At 45.3% G+C, this 17,440-nt stretch overlaps 1 protein-coding gene across 1 annotated transcript; it reads left to right on the forward strand.

Moving 5' to 3' along the window:
* Positions 1-2,750: 2,750 nt before the first annotated feature.
* LOC146189445 (uncharacterized) lies at positions 2,751-4,173 on the forward strand. Its single transcript, XM_084603266.1, has 2 exons — positions 2,751-3,130; positions 3,244-4,173. Exons 1-2 carry the CDS (start codon positions 2,786-2,788, stop codon positions 4,021-4,023), a joined length of 1,125 nt encoding a protein of 374 aa, XP_084459392.1. The 5' UTR covers positions 2,751-2,785; the 3' UTR covers positions 4,024-4,173.
* The last annotated feature ends 13,267 nt before the right edge of the window (positions 4,174-17,440 follow it).

The raw sequence follows: 17,440 nt of genomic DNA on the forward strand, positions 1-17,440 counted from the left end.
AAAAAAAAAACAGCGTTAATACAGTGACAGCGCCTCGTTTTTGCGGGCGGGGAAAAGGCGAGCTGACCACCGGCTTTACCGGAAAGGAAGCCTGGAGCGATGCTTTAGGGTGGCCATGATGCATGCTTGCACCATTGTAACCCTTATTACCATTCTACACCCCCATCAGAAAAGGGATTGAACCTCGTCACCAGAATGTCTGGGAGGTAATTCTAGTGATATCTTGTGATTTGGGTGGTTCCCCAAAACTACCACATGCCGATCCGCTTGTACATTTCTCAGTGGGCCGTATTACCTGTTAAACTGAATTAAACACTGCTTAACGAGCTGCGGAGCTCGTTACTTACGCAACGCATAAAGAGCCATGTATATGGCCCTTTCACCGTGCGTTTACGCATTCCTTGTAAACCTCTCGGGCACCTAGAGGACGCAGGTTCTAAATTATTTCATTTAACTAAAATTCAAGAAAGAATGACACAATATTTTGTATTTTCATGTCAGTTCAGAAAGAAATCATTTTTAGGGCGAGTTCCTGCCCTGGGGACGTTTTTTGCCTACTTGGCGCTTCTTCAAGGGCCGTTTCTTCCGGGGACGTCATTTCCGGGGCCGTATCTTCCAGGGACCTTTTTTTCGGCGCCGTTTTTACCTACACTGCCGCCATGTGGCTGGTGCACTACAGCACCACAAAAATAAAAAAAAAAGAAGCTCTAGTTCTTTTTATAGCAGAATAAGCTAGATCGCTTCTTTAAAAGCATCAGCACATACAAACCAGCACAGTGCTTCCATTGTTTTTGAGAAATAGTGATTGCCGGACAAAAACCAATGGGCATCAGGACGTTGAAACAGAATGAGTGATTTCACGTTAATGAGAACGAGACGACTAAGCTGCGTTACGCATTCGCCTGTTTCCCTCGTCCCGTTCTCGCAGCTTTTTTGGTGTTATGGGACAGAGGATGTGGGAAAATGTGGGGTTAAAATAAGGGCCCATATATTTTTGCGCGAAGTTTTAAGGCCGACGTTCCAAAACTACGAGGAAATGGGAGATAACGAAATTCGCAGGCCAGCTCTCGCTCCTTTTGCAGCGCTCCTTTCACGTTTAAGCAGCGTATGATTTATGAGGTCCACCACTGCTTGCTTCCACACGACATAACCGATCTCTGGTGTCTCAAATCAACAAAGCTGCTGGGAACCTTGCAAAGCTCACAAAACTGCGTGCACTGGTCTTGTGGGTAAAGTTATCAGCCTTTAGAAGTGACAGCCAGCTAGAGCACCACCGAACGTTAACAGAAAAGACAATTTTAAACGAGAAACAATGGGATATCCAAGGCGCATGTTTACCACCATATCCTGACGTACACGTCCTTGCGATGTGCGGGATTCGTTGTATACCCGAATACAAAGAAAAGTATTCCGAAATGGAGCATTTGCGACAATTCGAAGGCTCAGCGCATTGACCACGTGCGGTTATAATTGCGATATATTTCATACGGTGATCGTCAGGCTAGAAAATACACGACATTACTGGAAATTTTGTCCAACAGCAAGACATCATTCTTTTTTTTTTTTTTTCAGTAAACATTACATGCCTCTCGTTTAGCTATTAGCATAAATTTCCCCGTTCCTACTGCGCAAATATCGAGGCGTTTAGTCCGTCATTTCGAACCATGCTCCGATAACATAGACTCGATAACTTTTTTGTGTTAAAGAACAAGAAGTGTTCGACACTCGAAGGTGATACAGGCGTAATTAGTGACGCATAAAAACTATGTTGCATAAATTAGTCACATTGTCTGTTGTTTTAATTTCGACGTGCTTTCTTTGTTTCTAAGTTGGTTATTACAGCGTGAAATATGTGTTTACAGCAGCCGCAATACCGTAAAAAAAAAAAAAAAAAAAAAAAGCTATTAGCAGAATCTTGCAATCATATTTCATTTGGCACACTTTTCTTAATTCGCTGTTGCGGCTGGATGTATAGATTAATGGAATAGCAGCGTCCCCTTTGAAACGGAGTCGTAGCAGTTGCTATCATGTTCATCGCCCCCCCCCCCCCCTCCTATATCTTAATTATTGTTTTAGATTGGTTAACCATCACTTTATTTATTAAATTTTTGTTTCTACATTACTAACATTTTGTCACTTCTCTGCTTTTAAGCCACCAATCTTCCAATCGTTCTTTGCTAGCTTCCACCGCAGGTTCATTCACCCGGCCACTGGTATTGCGCCTGCATCGACTTCCGAATCGATACCATTACATTCGAGTATAATATGGTCAATTGTTTCAGTGGATTTACCACACACTGCACATGCGTCATCTTAATTATTAAATTTCTTTTTGTAGATGCGTGTACTAAGGCGAAGGAAAGAAATTTCGGCGCCCTCCGTTTTCCTTTCACTGAAGTTTAGTATCCTGTGATGCATCTTCCAAGAAGACAGCGTGGGGGAAAGGGGCTGATCGCACGAGGTGAGGGAGAACCATCGTTCGTACCGAGACGAGGGAGAGAGAGAGAAAGAGAAGTTAGAGTGGGCAAGGGAAGAAAAATTAAAAACCCTCGCCTGCACTGCCCGCGGCACAATGGGCAACACGACGGAGAGGGGGAGTACGGGAAGAAAAGGCTATCGCCACTCCACGTCATTCGTGACGTACTTTTGGTCCAATCCCCCTACTGTTCCCGTTCGGCCAATGAACACGCAGCAAATTTTGCTATAAAAAGCGGGCCCAGAACGGCAAAAATCACTCGTCTGGCCATCGACGTTTGCTGCAGCAGTAGACTTCAACACCGCCAGCATGAATTTCTTGTCGTGCGTCGTTATCTGCGTTGCCGCCATGGTGATGATCTACCCGCAGCAGTCCGAGGCCAAGCTGGGTCTCATGGTGGCGCCGTTCGTGTGGGCCACTAACCTGGCCAAAGATGCAGCGCAGACCCTGGTAGCCTACAAGCTGTCCCTGGCCACGAAGGCGCTCGCAATGATCACCGGTAATCGATCCTTCAGGGCCACCATCGCCTACGATTCGCAGCTGGAACGGTTCGAGGAAGAGCACGCTGACGATAACCACGATGCTGACTGGTCCGGTCTGAAGAGCGTCGCGGCCATCACTGCAGCCCCCAATCCCGTGCACATTGAGAATGAGGTGAGTACTGCAATTATACATATGGTTTAAATTTTTTTATAGTATTGTAGACGAAATGAAGACGTTTTTGTTGCGTTATTCATTCGCTTAATTGAACTCTTGTTTTTGCGCAGGTCAAGGTTGACTGGCTACCTGGCGTTACCAAGCCCGTCACTCAGCTGCCCACTCTCCCGCCAAAACCGAACGTTCACGTCCCCGAGGATGTGTCCCCTGTGATCCACCTGCCGTCCCTGCCACCGCTTCCCAAGCTCATCGTCCCCAAGGTGGTCGTGCCCAAGATCGTCGTGCCGCCTTTCGTGGTTCCCGACCTGGTCAAGACCAAGGCCGCGCTGCTCGACAAGCTCGGCCACAAGTCCGGTCAACTCCTGGCGGGTGGCCAAAAGTACGCCAGCGGCTTCGTCAAAGGTGGCTTCCGCGTAGGCCATGGTCACGGCGTCGACGCTTCCCATTCCATTGACATCAAGCTGGGTTCCGGGCCGCAGCAGGGTTTCGCTCCCGCCACTCCTGCCGTCAGCCTCGGGGCATCCTTGGTCGAGCACAATAACGTCACCGGTCAGAACACTTCCTCCGACGTACCTGTGCATCGTCCCGTCCGCTCCATCGACGCCACGACGATGGGCCGCTACTTCAAATTCATCCAGACCAACGACGAGGGACGCTGCGTGGCCCTCATGGTCTGCTCGATGGCCGCGGATCCCCTGGAGTTCGGCGCCTATGGCCGCAAGGTGGTGAAGTTCTTCGAGAGCATACAGCCGTCAGCCTCATCACCCGTAGCAACCTACAAGGATGCTTCGAGGGTTGGCCGCAGTGGAGGCTCCTGCAAGTCACGCTACCCCTCCTGCCGAGTGAACCCCAAGTACCTGGCCGAGCTCGGAGAGTCCCGAGGCTTTTAAAGCCAGCGTCGTCTCGTCAATGCTTCCCCTGTGATCAGTTGTCAATGTCTCAATGTCCTGATGTAGCCTGCACTTCTGTGTGGTCTCCTCTTCTAGTCATGTAAATAGTTTCTTGAATCCTGTACACACTGATGTAAATAAAACAATCGACCATGCACCTCTGGCGTAAAGAATACTGTATTACAATGTGCTTGCAATAGCACTAATGTCCAAATCACTTGGACGAGTGTGACGGGCTGAGGTTTGCAATATGATTGTTAGGGGATTACCGGTTGTCGAGGGTTATTCTATCTACCGGTATTCGACCCATACTAGGGTAGCAATGTTTACAGGTATTTTGTTAGTAGCATGCAGATTCCAGGAGGACTTTCCACTTTTTGCTGCACTACCAGTGCTTTCGATTTGCTTACCAATGCTTCGAAACCTTAGTGTGCATAGTCTTGGCTCTTTTAGTTCAGTTCAGTTCAGGCGTTCAGTCGTGTCCGACTCTTCGTGACCCTATGGACCATGTCACGCCACGCTTTCCGGTCTTTCACTATCTTCTTAACATCACATAGCTTCATCTGCAATGCCTCGAGAATGCCATTTAAGCTACATGCAAAACACTATCATGGTTAATCAATGAAATCGTGAAATAGATAGATAAAGAATTTAATTTACAATGCATGACGTATGAGTTGCATTTTCAGCACTGCTGTATTTGTTCTGCATGCATGCATTATACTCATTATACGCATTATACGTGTGTATGCAGCAGAGGCGGCCTGGAGTGACGTAGCTTTTCCGGCAGTGAGAGGCGCATGTCAACTTGCCGAGGCTGCATTATGGTTGGTCAAAACAAAAGCTTTGCTGCGATGGCATCTCATGAAACCTCCAATGCGAGACCATTGTTTCTTTCAATTAAAGCAGGAAAGAGACCAACTATTTTTATGTTATGTACTTTGTGCTTGGGGTTTTGTTGAACAGATGTTTCCAGTAAGCACATTAAGCTAAGTAAGCTATTAATGCATGCATACTGATATGTGGGAATCTAACTTCTGCACTATATGCGGTGTTAAAGGTAAAGTACGAAATATGTTTTCAACTTGCTTTCTGGTTCTGCATAATGAAAACATCAATTGAAAGCAAGGTCTCAACGCTTAGCACAGGTTTGCTACGGGCACCATGAGAAACAGACAGGCAAAAGAAAATACCCAAAAATGAAAGCAACTAGTCTTTATTATACAACCACAAAAGAGCAAAGATTCATGGAGATAGGAAAACATTTCTCTTACTATAAATACATGTCATATTACTTTCTCCAGCAGAACTTTTCTAACACGTATTTTTACAGCATCTTATTAATATCACCTCCAAGCAAGGCTGCGAGTGAGGAATGCTAATTGTGGCAAAATTCCTAGCGCAGGTGACAGAAATTAGCTTCAGTACACCTGTGGGCGAGTAATAGAAAGTAAAGAAAAAAAGATTCATACTTCTTATTTTTACGGATATAAAAGGGGCTAGCTAGAATTTTTCACTTGTTGAGGTAGCCAATGGCCACCAGCGCATTGTTTTCCTTCTGAAGTCCAAGCAGGATACCTCTCGAACGAAAATAATAGATAAACTTCATGTATGCAGCACCTTGCATTGATTGCATCACAGGCAACCTATGTAGATGTATGTACGTTTAGCAGCACTTAGGCCATTTATAAAACTGATTTGCTGAACTGCAAAGTTTGGTTTTCTACATGTATCTCAGCTGTCATATTTCCTATGTGCCGTACAAAGAAAGATGAAAAATATGTGGACAATGTTAAGGCTGTCCTGAAGTGAAATTATCATATGACTCTGATTCCGAGCATAGTCAAATGCTGTTAATTTTTATTTTTGCAACCGCCTGTAATTGTCTCTCTTTCTACATAAGACAAGAATCAACACCACTGTACCATGTACTAGATCTGAACAAGCAGGAAACTTTATCCACCTTGCTTTTATTTCTCCGCAATTTCTGCGTGTTCATGCTGACTGCTCTGCTGGTGAAAGAATGCTTCGTTATCGAGAGTTAAATCAGCAAATAATTGCTTACACAACAATGCGTAAATCTTACAACAGCTCACGTTGGCACGCTGATCTAGTCTAGGCAACGAGACCAACCAACGACAACTGATTAGTACTGGCCTTAATCTTAGAAGCTTGCCTGTAGCAGAAAGCGCCTCGAATAGGGTGCCTCGATGCACATCAAGGCACCCTAGCCTCGAAACTTAAGATCGGGAGCCCTATACTGCCCGCAGAATTTGCACCTACCCGTGAATGTCTGACCCACGTGTTTTAGTATGGTGGGATGCAGAAAACACGCGGTTTAGAGCTGCCTAAGGCGGCACTCCTCAGATCTATCGCGACCTTTGGCGGGTCCCATGAGTACCCCCCTGCAGAGACGTAAATGATTTATAATCGCCGCATAATTCATGAGAGGGATCGGTATGATTGCAGCGGTAGGAGTAGAGGATTGAGCGGAACTCGGGGGAGGAACGCTCGGGCAGCGTTCCCCTCCACTCGTTGGTGACCGGGCACCCACATAGTGTGTTTTTACTAGTAGCCTAATCTGAATCACTCGAAACCGTACACTGTAAGCAATTGCCAGCAGAAACCAAACCACATAAACGAACGGCAAGCCAAAATTCACGTGACAGAGCCTCGCCATGACGCAATGTCAGCCAAAGATGGGACACCACCCATTGTATCCATGGTCCGTGTGGCGCGAAACATCTGAGGCCCGTGGTCACACCCATAATGCAAAGGGGCCGTTTGTAACGAGGCAGCACTGCTACTGCGTCGCACTACGAAAAGGGTGGTACGTAGGTACATGTGATACAGCGATACTTCAACACTCCGGACGGTTCACAAAAAAAGGCACTTGAAGCATCCGCGAAAACTCGTCGCTGTCGAATAACTTTCATCTTATGTACACGCCGCCGTATTCATTAAAAGAAATTACTGTTATGCAAACGGTGTTCGGCCGGTTTTTATGGATATTCGATAATTCCAACATTTTTCGTGAAAACCGAGTGAACGGGATTTTACTTTATTCCAAAAGAAAAGCTGTACAACCGTATCTGCTTTCTTTTTTCCCAAGACGTTTGTTCTGTTGTCATTTGGGCGGTCCTCAAATGTCGGCCTTTCAATATATTCTGGCCAGAATCCTGAACAGAGCATGCAACTGATGAAAAGCGCATGTGTGCTTGTAGACACCGATACACTGCATTGGTCGCATTTTTATTTCGAGGCCACCAACCTGTGTGTCCGATGCAGATCGCATTGGCAGTAGAGCTGTGCACGGGCTCAGGTTGTCCCGAAAGCGCGGCCCGCGGGCCTGGCTCGGGCCGTTCGGAAGCCCTCTCGCTAGGCCCGAGCCAAAGTATACTTGTCTCGAGCGGGTCGGGTCGGACACCCCGATCACGAACACATGCAACATTTGTAAAAGCACGTGTAGTGCCGTATAGTGCGATAAGCGTCTAGAATGCACATAATTTTCCCGCGTCGTCCCCACGTGAGAGCTTCCGAGTTCTTGGCCGGCATCGACTCGCCTTTTCTCCTCGCCGCGAGGGGCCGCTTGTGGGCTATATTTTGTTTCGAGTTTTGCATCTCCGCTTTGGTATACACCGGCGCTGATGTTCAGGTGTCCGTTTCAAAATTCGCGCTACGCTCTCGCCAACCACACGTCTCTATCCTGGCGAACTCCTACCTCGACATGGCCGCGTTTGAAGCGGGACATAGCTGAAAGTATCTACGGTGCAAGTGTTTCGTCTTGCTTCCCTTGTTGCGAAATTTTCACTCGAAAGGCACAGAGCCAGGCGAGCTCAACGAGTACCTGGCCACAAAATCAACACCTTGTTTAGGTTAAGAGCTTGCACACTTTTGGAGAAGAAAAGCTGCTTATCGAAAACTTGCTTTCCTATCAAATAGCGTGTTAATCATTCCAGCCACAAGTTGTAGCCCTGAAGGAAGCATCAGAGCTACCGTGTTCATTATCCAGCAGCGCCGCAGATGCCCCAATTCTATGGGTAACTTGTTTTTGTGCAATCTGTTAATTCTAGGTACGCACTGTACCTATATATATTCAGCAAAATTGTCATTTCAAACGTAACAACTCAACATTTTGAGGTCTTGCCTAAACTATCATCCTGAAATTTTCTTCTCTTTCATCCCTTCACAACTGCAACTATAGCATGACGAGCCGGGCTCGGGCCTTTAATTTAAGCGCCAGGCCGGTCCATACCGGGCTCAGTCCTTGTCCGTGTCGGGCTAGGCCGGGCTCGGGTCTGCAGCGTCGGGCCGGGCTCGGGCTCAAAATTCCGTGCATACCCCTAGTTGGCAGGCGGGCAGACCATTTAGACGTGCATATCGCAGTCAGATTCGTAGGTGTCGTAGTTCTACAAGGTCTCAGTTAAAGCGGCTCAGCAGACGTGCAGGAATTAGCAGGTATTTTTAATAGTTTGCGACTGTTTTACGCATTTTTACTAGTACGGTCATGTTTTAAGCGCCGCATGCTCTCAATGGATGTACCACTTGTTTTTTTTTTTGTTTTTTTTTTATGCGGCTCTTCGAATTTTTTGTTATGTTGGTTCGTTCATGTACAGCGAGGTTGTTTCTATGCTGTAGACTTACGTTCGCGTCGCCAGACAGTAGGAGGTGCATCAGTTACGGATTCTGTGTTTGTGCTGATCTAACTTGGATTGGTACACGTCAAACTTATTTCAGGTGTAGTTAGGTCGGGAAACGCGCAGCAGCTTTCAATTCCATAACGCCGCAGTGGAGGCGAAGGCTGCCAACATTAGCATTTACGGGTACTGGAACAGCGAAATACTATAAAGTCTGCTCTGTGCCCGAAATATATAGTCTAATATCCAAAGTCATCGCCCCTTCCCTTTAACTCTTTCAAGCACAGAAGTTAATTTTTCATTAAATTATCGATTTTATTGCACAAATGGTAAAAAATGGTCACAAAAACAATATTGCAGAAAGTAGAAAAAAAATACTTATTACTCTATAAAACATATGAGGTGGTCAATGTTGCTAACCACCATGCTGAAGTGGTCTCTTTATGGTATACCTTCATCACTCTATTTAGCTCTGAATATCCTGGAAATGGAATATCCTCCTATTCAACATCTAAAAGGCAGGTTTGAATGCGAAATTTACATTCATGTTGAATTTGGATGATAAAATATAGAGTCCTATATATAACGCCATTCCTCCATGGTCTGACCACCATGCGGGAATTGCTATGGCGGGTACAAAGGCACGTTTTTCACAACACTAACATCCTTACAGACACCTCCCTGCCATCTCAGAGAACATTAAAAAAAAGTCAGCATTTAAGTTTACCCATGATAACCAGGTGGCTCTGCAAAAAAAAAAAAAAAAAAATTAAATGGTGGTCAGCATTCTGAAAGAGTTGATCTAAATATCGACAACGTCAAAACCGTCGAGTCATTGCCAGCGCTTAGAAAGCGTAAATCACGGGCCGAAGAATCACTCCCCAGTTTTGGTTGATTAATTGCGACTCTGTTCCATCTCTACTTTCGCCGTTTTCCCTTTCGCGTATTGGTCGCTGTTTATTGTTTATTTTTTAGAGCTAGATGATAACAAAAAAAAATGCATCTTTTCTATCTTTTTTGCCGGTCTTATTTGGCCCACCAAGTTTGGAAAATTCACCTCCTTGGTTTTATGGTGCACATTCCTTTTTGTTAGTGCCATAGCTTATATTAGAGCTGACTGGCTTACAACTGGATGGTATACAGTGCTTGTCGGCTTGGAAGTGGCCAAGCACCGAACTGATTCAAGACGTTCGTAAAAATAAAAAAGGAAGCGTAAACAGTGACTGCCCCTCGTTTTCGCCTTTTTTTTTTTTTTTTTTTTTTTTTTTTTGCAAGAGAAAAGGGCGCGCACCAGCTCTGCGAGCCAGTTAGTTGGAACGGTGTTTCAGTACAACCATGGTAAACGACAACCTTCTAAAGTACAGCCTGCCCGTAAACCATCGGAAGCACAGAAATAATCCTACAACATTGCAAGAGAAACAGACGACCTTTTTCACTATAACATATGCGAAGGCGTTCCAGTGACGCCTTCGCTTTTAGGAGGTTCCCGAAGAACACAACGCGCTGAATCGCGCGCACCTTCTCGGCAAGCCAGATGGTTGGAAAGGTGTTTCAGTACAACCATGGTAAACGACCCCATTCCATAGTACAGCCTGCCCATAAACCATCGGAAGCACAGAAATAATCCTACAACATTGCAAGAGAAACAGACGACCTTTTTCACTATAACATATGCGAAGGCGTTCCAGTGACGCCTTCGCTTTTAGGAGGTTCCCGAAGAACACAACGCGCTGAATCGCGCGCACCTTCTCGGCAAGCCAGATGGTTGGAAAGGTGTTTCAGTACAACCATGGTAAACGACCCCATTCCATAGTACAGCCTGCCCATAAACCATCGGAAGCACAGAAATAATCCTACAACATTGCAAGAGAAACAGACGACCTTTTTCACTATAACATATGCGAAGGCGTTCCAGTGACGCCTTCGCTTTTAGGAGGTTCCCGAAGAACACAACGCGCTGAATCGCGCGCACCTTCTCGGCAAGCCAGATGGTTGGAAAGGTGTTTCAGTACAACCATGGTAAACGACCCCATTCCATAGTACAGCCTGCCCATAAACCATCGGAAGCACAGAAATAATCCTACAACATTGCAAGAGAAACAGACGACCTTTTTCACTATAACATATGCGAAGGCGTTCCAGTGACGCCTTCGCTTTTAGGAGGTTCCCGAAGAACACAACGCGCTGAATCGCGCGCACCTTCTCGGCAAGCCAGATGGTTGGAAAGGTGTTTCAGTACAACCATGGTAAACGACCCCATTCCATAGTACAGCCTGCCCATAAACCATCGGAAGCACAGAAAGAATCCTACAACATTGCAAGAGAAACAGACGACCTTTTTCACTATAACATATGCGAAGGCGTTCCAGTGACGCCTTCGGTTTTAGGAGGTTCCCGAAGAGCATAACGCGCTGAATCGGTGGTACCTTTCTCAATTAGTTATATCAACCAGCCGATTAGTCGGTGCTTAATGAGCTTAATGTGAATGCAGCACTGTAATATTCTTTGTCTCCGATTTTCCCCGCTTTTGAAACGTCAACACTTAAACGTCACGAGAAAATATATGCGCCTTTCTTTTAACCACAAATTTTCAAATGCAGTATGAATGGGACGAATCAGACACGTTCTCATTAACGTAAAAGTCACTCTGTTCAAGCTTTCTGAAGCATATTGGCTTCTGTCCGTCAATAACCCTTTACTTTGTTCTTAAACACGATAGGAAAAGTACAGTGCGAGTACATATGTGCTAAATTGTTGGCAGCGACAATCTATCTCATTATGCTTCAAAGAGAATTTGTTCTTTTCTTTTTTTTTTCTTCTGCGCTGCTATAATGCACCAAGTCACATGGCGTAGTGTTGGTGTAAATATTATCAAAGTGCCGGCAAGAAAATTTAAACACGAAAAGAGAAATTTGTTGTCAGTTGGAGAGAAAATCCTTACGGTCGTAGTGTGATTTCTGACTGAAAGTGCCAAGAGATTTTTTTAGTAGTAGTAATCAACCTTGGCTGCATTATCACTCAGAGCTAACATTTTTAGTTCATCGTGTTGGCTTGTTGGTTCCCTTGTTATTGTTTCATTCGTTTCTGATAGTATTCAAAGCCATCCCTTGCCCACTGACGGAGTGTACAGGATACCACCACTGCCACAACGAGTTGTTCATAACATATATGTACTGCAAGTTCTGAGTATGTGTAAGAGTGCCTTGTGAAAAACGGTATATGCTACACGGCGATCCCCACTACACGTGGAAACATCATCATCACAATCATTTTTTGTCCCTTAAAGACCCCTGGAAGGGGGCTTACATAAGAGGGGCGGGGGGGGGGGGGGGGGGGACCGGAATAATGCAAATGGTCATTATTATGCAATCACTATCAGTCACATCAGAGCAGGATACAACCATCTACAACATTACCTCATGCATGCATTAGCATACCTCGGAAACTGCACGTCTCTTTAGAAAATAAAATGGTCGCCAGTGAGCCTTTCAACGTACTTTCCGTGTAATCGGCAAGCTTCTGTGTAATCGGCAATCAGGTTTCACTTCAGTTTGTGTATTCCAGATTGCTTCTTGGATATCCCATCGTTCCTCGCCTAAACTTTTCTGTGAACGTTCGGTTGTGCTCTAGCTGGCTGTCACTTGTGAAGGCCGACAACTTTGCCCCCAAGGCTTACGCCAGGGCTAGCAGTTTCGCCAGCTTTGCAAGGTTCTTCGCAACCATGTTGATTTGCGACACCAGAAACCGTCTCAGTCGTGTGTAAGCAAGTAATGGTGGACCTAATAAATCATGTAACACACGGTACCAAAACGTGAAAGGAGCGCAGCAAAAGGAGCGAGAGCTGGCCTGCAAAATTTATCTCCCATTTCCTCACAGTTTTGGGACGTCGACCTTAAATCTTCGCGCGAAATATAAGGGCCCTTATTTGAACCCCACATTTTTCCACATCCTCTGTCTCAAAACATCCAGAAAGCTGCGAGAACGGGACGAGGGAAAGTACAAACGCGTAACGCAGCTTAGTCGTCTCGTTCTCATTAACTAGAAATCACTCATTCTGTTTAGACGTCCCGATGCCCATTTGTTTCTGTCCGGCAATTCCCATAATTTCTCTCAATTTCTCATAAACAGTGGAAGTACTGTGCTAGTATGTACATACGTGCACTGCTGATACGTTTAAAGCGGTGATCTAGCTTATTATGCTCTGAAAAGAATATGTGCTTCTTTTTTTATTTTTGTGGTGCTGTAGTGCACCAGCCACATGGCATGTCATTGGTTCGAGTTGATTCATCAAAAAATGAAAGATCAGTCAGAAAATTCAAACACGAACAAAAAAAAAGCAGATTTCAGTTGGTGGAAAACACAATATGCACTGTCACAGGATGATTGCTAACTGAAAGTGTCAAGAGTTCCTGCAGAAGTAATAACGAACCTTCGCTGTATTAAGTCACAACGACTAAAATTTCTAGCTTTTTGTGTCATGTTGTTGGTTCCCTTGCTGTTGTTTCATTAGTTGTCGATAAGGATTTTAATGCGTTACTTTGTCACCACCACTCTCCAACACTCTCCGCAAAGGGTTGTTGACAGCATCCAAGTACTGCATATTCTTAGTCCGAGTACGAGTGCGTTATGAAAAGCGGGGCATATGCTAGCTTACATTATCCGGCGTCCCCAGACAGACATGCAAGCATCTCACACGTTAGCGCATGCACGCATACCACGCCTCGGAAGCTGCACGTCTCTGCTTTAGAAAGTAACATGGCAAGTTAGGTCTCCAAAGAACGTTTCAAAGGCAACGATGTTGGCCTTTGTTCTTCACAGCGCTTAATATTTGATTCCATAATCGATGCCCGCTCCTGAGTATCCGAAACTGCACTGCATCTGATGCGCTCGCTGCACGTGTTTTGCGAAAGAAGGACGATTCGCAATATCTGTTGGTGAACACAACCACGTTTCGATATATCCCGAGACTTATCGAAACGAATGCCAGGTGACCAAGTTACACGTAATCAACCTTTCAAAATTACCAACTCTCCTAATCCACTGAAACCAACTCAGGGCAGTTGACAGCCGTCATTGTCTGCAGTATTTTGTTATTTCACCAAAGTAGAATATTTATTAAACACTAATTGCTGCCGTCTTAATTATTGGTTTGAAGAACAATGTGGAAGTGCGAAATTGGTAGACCGTCTCAGAATATGCTAGCTGCAATGTTTTCGAGAGCTACTATCTACGTATCGTATCTTCCGGGTTATAAGACGCACCACTCATATTTAGAGGCTTTCAACAACACAAAATTGGTATATAAGGCGCACCCTTGTATAAGTCGCCCCTAAATTTATCCAGGTTAGGGTCGCACGACTTGACAGTATATATGCTTACTCGAGCGTCGCGTGCTATACGCCTTAAAAGAAATTTGCTACGTGCACGTGCGAATAACAACAAAAAAAAAAGAGTTAGCACTTTTGCGCTCAAAAACTCAGCCTTAGTGAGAACAGAAACACTTTATTATTACTCAAATCTTTGAAAGGCTTCATCTTGGTACGCGGTCACCGATTTCTCCCGACAGCGCTCAGCGTTCGCTGATATTTGCCGCGCGCGGGCGCTCTCACGCATGCGGCAAAGCACATGCAGGAAGGAGAAGACACACATGTAATAGCCACAAAACAATGTTGTAAGTCGTAATTGGAAAGGCAATCGTAATTGGCAGCGAGGAGCATGGAAGTCGTCACCTTTTGGAATTCTGCCAGTGAGACGATTTACAATTATAGAACACTACAACGACTGTAATTATCGTAATCGCAGGCGTCGTAATCGCAGTTCGCCGATGACCATTTGGCAAAATGAACAAAAAACACACATAGGACGCATTACCGAAAATTTTGTAAAACAAAAACCGCGACTTATAAGCCGGAAAATACGGTACTTTTATTCATTGGATTTCAAAGAAATCTATAACACATTTCCAGTTGCCCGCTCATGTCCCAAGGCGAACGGCTTCACTCCCTGTTCGGTTCTAAACAATAGCTCACAAAATGTAAAAAACTTCAGTGTGAGAAGACCTCAGGGCATGTTGAGTATTGAAGTTGTGGCGCACAAAAGAGTTTTCTGGGAAGCCGGTATCTTTGCTTATTTGATAGCAGACGTGGTGATAAGAAACAGCATAGGTGTTCAGTAATGACTCACCAGGAATCTCTAAGTGCTAAGTACTCCTTCCCTGGAATACCACAAAGTCATTTTGTTGTTGAACGCACTCGCTACCCAACAAGGCAAGAATTAGTCCAAAGATACATTTCGTGCATGTCTTCATTCTTGTTCGGAATTGCCGCAGTAAAGAAAAAAGCAATTTGCAGAAAACGGGAAATATGCTCTAGTCCTCCTACTGCATTTTGACAGATCTGGGCTCCCTACCCCACCATGCGAGATTCGGCACAACCTAAGCTTTCATGCATGATTCACCCCTGTTCAGAATCTCTTTGCTGCACACCACTTAGAAAGAGAAAGAAAAATAGTAGAATAGAAAGGCAGGGAGGTTAACTATACTTCGTCTCACAATGTGTTTGCAGCACTGGGAAAGGCAGAGGCACCCCAGTACATTTAGGATCATGCGCACTACAATAGGCAATTGTGTTCTTAGGCGCCTCTCGTTTCCCAAATTGGCGGGGGTGACAGTTAGTGACAGTAGGGGCACATCGCTTATTCTGAAACAGGGAAACCTGTCTTTCAAACTGTTCCAGGAAAACTTCCTGCGCTACCCACCATACTCTGCCATACCCATGTGGTAATTTCAATGCAGCTATATGGTTTTCTATCCATCTCATAGAATATGGGATCGGATCTGGTTTGGTCGTCCCCCTTGAAAGTTGGTTCTAAGGCGCAAGAATAATTTCCGGCGCGGCCATTCCGTGTCAGCGCTTAGTCATCAAGGTGCCTACATCCATACTGACGGAAATAACTTCGTCCTGACATCGCCATATTCAAATGGTAGATGTATCTGAAATAAAACACGTGTAGTTTAATCAATATTTTTAGTCAATACAACAGTATCTTTTTCGGTGGTTTCAAAGTTAGGTTCTGTCATGCATTTTGCATACTTTCAAAGCAGAAGAAAAACCTGATATGAAGCTGTCACCATCATTTGGCAAAAAAAATCGAATATCGTGGTCCAGACTGTTTTCGTGGCCGTTTTCTAAGACAGAAAAGTGAAAAAGTGAACCGGTGATTGTTATGGAATCCGGTAAGAGCGTCCCCGGAAAGAATGTCTCTTTTCGCGAAGTAGGAAATAATGTCCCCGAACGGGGACTGATGTCCCACGTTTCCGCGTGGCGAGCTGCAATGATAAAGGATATATGTTAACTTTATTACAACGGTTTCACCTGTCGGCTTGGAAGTGACCGCGAACATCAAACTGATTCGGGTATTCATATCAAAAACAAAGATAGAAATGACGGCAGCGGTAATACGGTGGCAGCGCCTCGTCTTCGCTTTTTTGCGAAAAAAAGGCGAGCTGACCACCCGGACCAGAAGCTTGGCGCGATGCCTTAGGGTGGGCATGGTGCCGGCTTACACCTTCATCCCCCTTATCACCATTCTACACCATAATCAGAAGAAGGGTTAAACCTCGTCACCGCAAAGTCTGGGAGGTAATTCTAGTGACGTCTTCTGCTTTGAGCGGTTTCCCTGAGACTACCACCGCGCCGATCCGTTTGTACCTTTCTCAGTGGGCAGTATTACCAAGCTGATTAGACCTGTCTTAAGATTGCTTATAACGAGCTGCGGAGCTCGGAACCACGCAAAGTATTAAGAGTCAGATCTCTCTTTCACCACGCTTTTACGCAGTTGTTGCATCTCTGGTGCCCAGAGGACACAGGTTCCAAACGATGATTAAATCTAACTCCAAGCCAAGAAAGCATGGCATAAAATGTGTACTTTATTTTTTTTTCGTGTGAGTTCCGGAAGAAATCATTTTTAGTTCCTATTGTTGCCTTGAGGACGTTTTTTCCTAGTTGTTGCTTTTTCAGGGGCCGTTTCTTCCGGTGACGTTTTTTCTGGGGCCGTATGTTCCGGGGACCTTTTTTCCGCGGACGTTTTTACCTACACCCGATTGTTACACGTGTTGTGCTTACCCATATTTTTTGTTCGCCTTCTAGGAAAACAAAATAGGCCTTTTCCAACTACCGCCACTGCGCATGTGCGATGTCTCATCAGCCGCCATTTTTCCCGGGATGCCTCGCGAAAATGGGGGGGGATGATTTCGTTGCATGTGGTTTTCCACGAAACGATGTCCCTCGCATCATGGATATGATGAACTGCTGTACAATAATTGCGTGCAGTGCTAGCCTCTTCCAGACCTTCCAAACGGACGCATTGCATTGTCCCCGCCTCCCCTAGCTCACATCAAGCGAGAAGACTGGGCCAAGTTCGCCAGCGTCCTTTTGTCATGGCTGGGGTGGAGTGTGGCATAGTGTGTTCACAAATGACTCACGGGCCTCTGTCTAGGAGAGGCCAGCCTGAACTGAACTATTGCTGAGAAAATAAGCGTTTCTCTGTATCCTGTCCCGTCAAACGCATTTCGCTTGTCGGGAGCAAGACGGGTGCGCCACTGGAAAAAGGTCCATTCTCTCAGCGACGCATGAGCAGCGGCACATGAATCCAGGAAGCACTCCAAAATGTCGAGAGCCAAAAGTCATTGGAACTTAGAGTGATTTTAGGAACGACGAATGAACAACATTACAGAAAATTTTACCGAAGAACAAGACTATTTTGTTTCAATAAACATTACA

The sequence above is a fragment of the Amblyomma maculatum genome, chromosome 5, assembly GCF_055883805.1.
Source record: "Amblyomma maculatum isolate TAMU_Amacu chromosome 5, ASM5588380v1, whole genome shotgun sequence".
NCBI lineage: Eukaryota > Metazoa > Arthropoda > Arachnida > Ixodida > Ixodidae > Amblyomma > Amblyomma maculatum.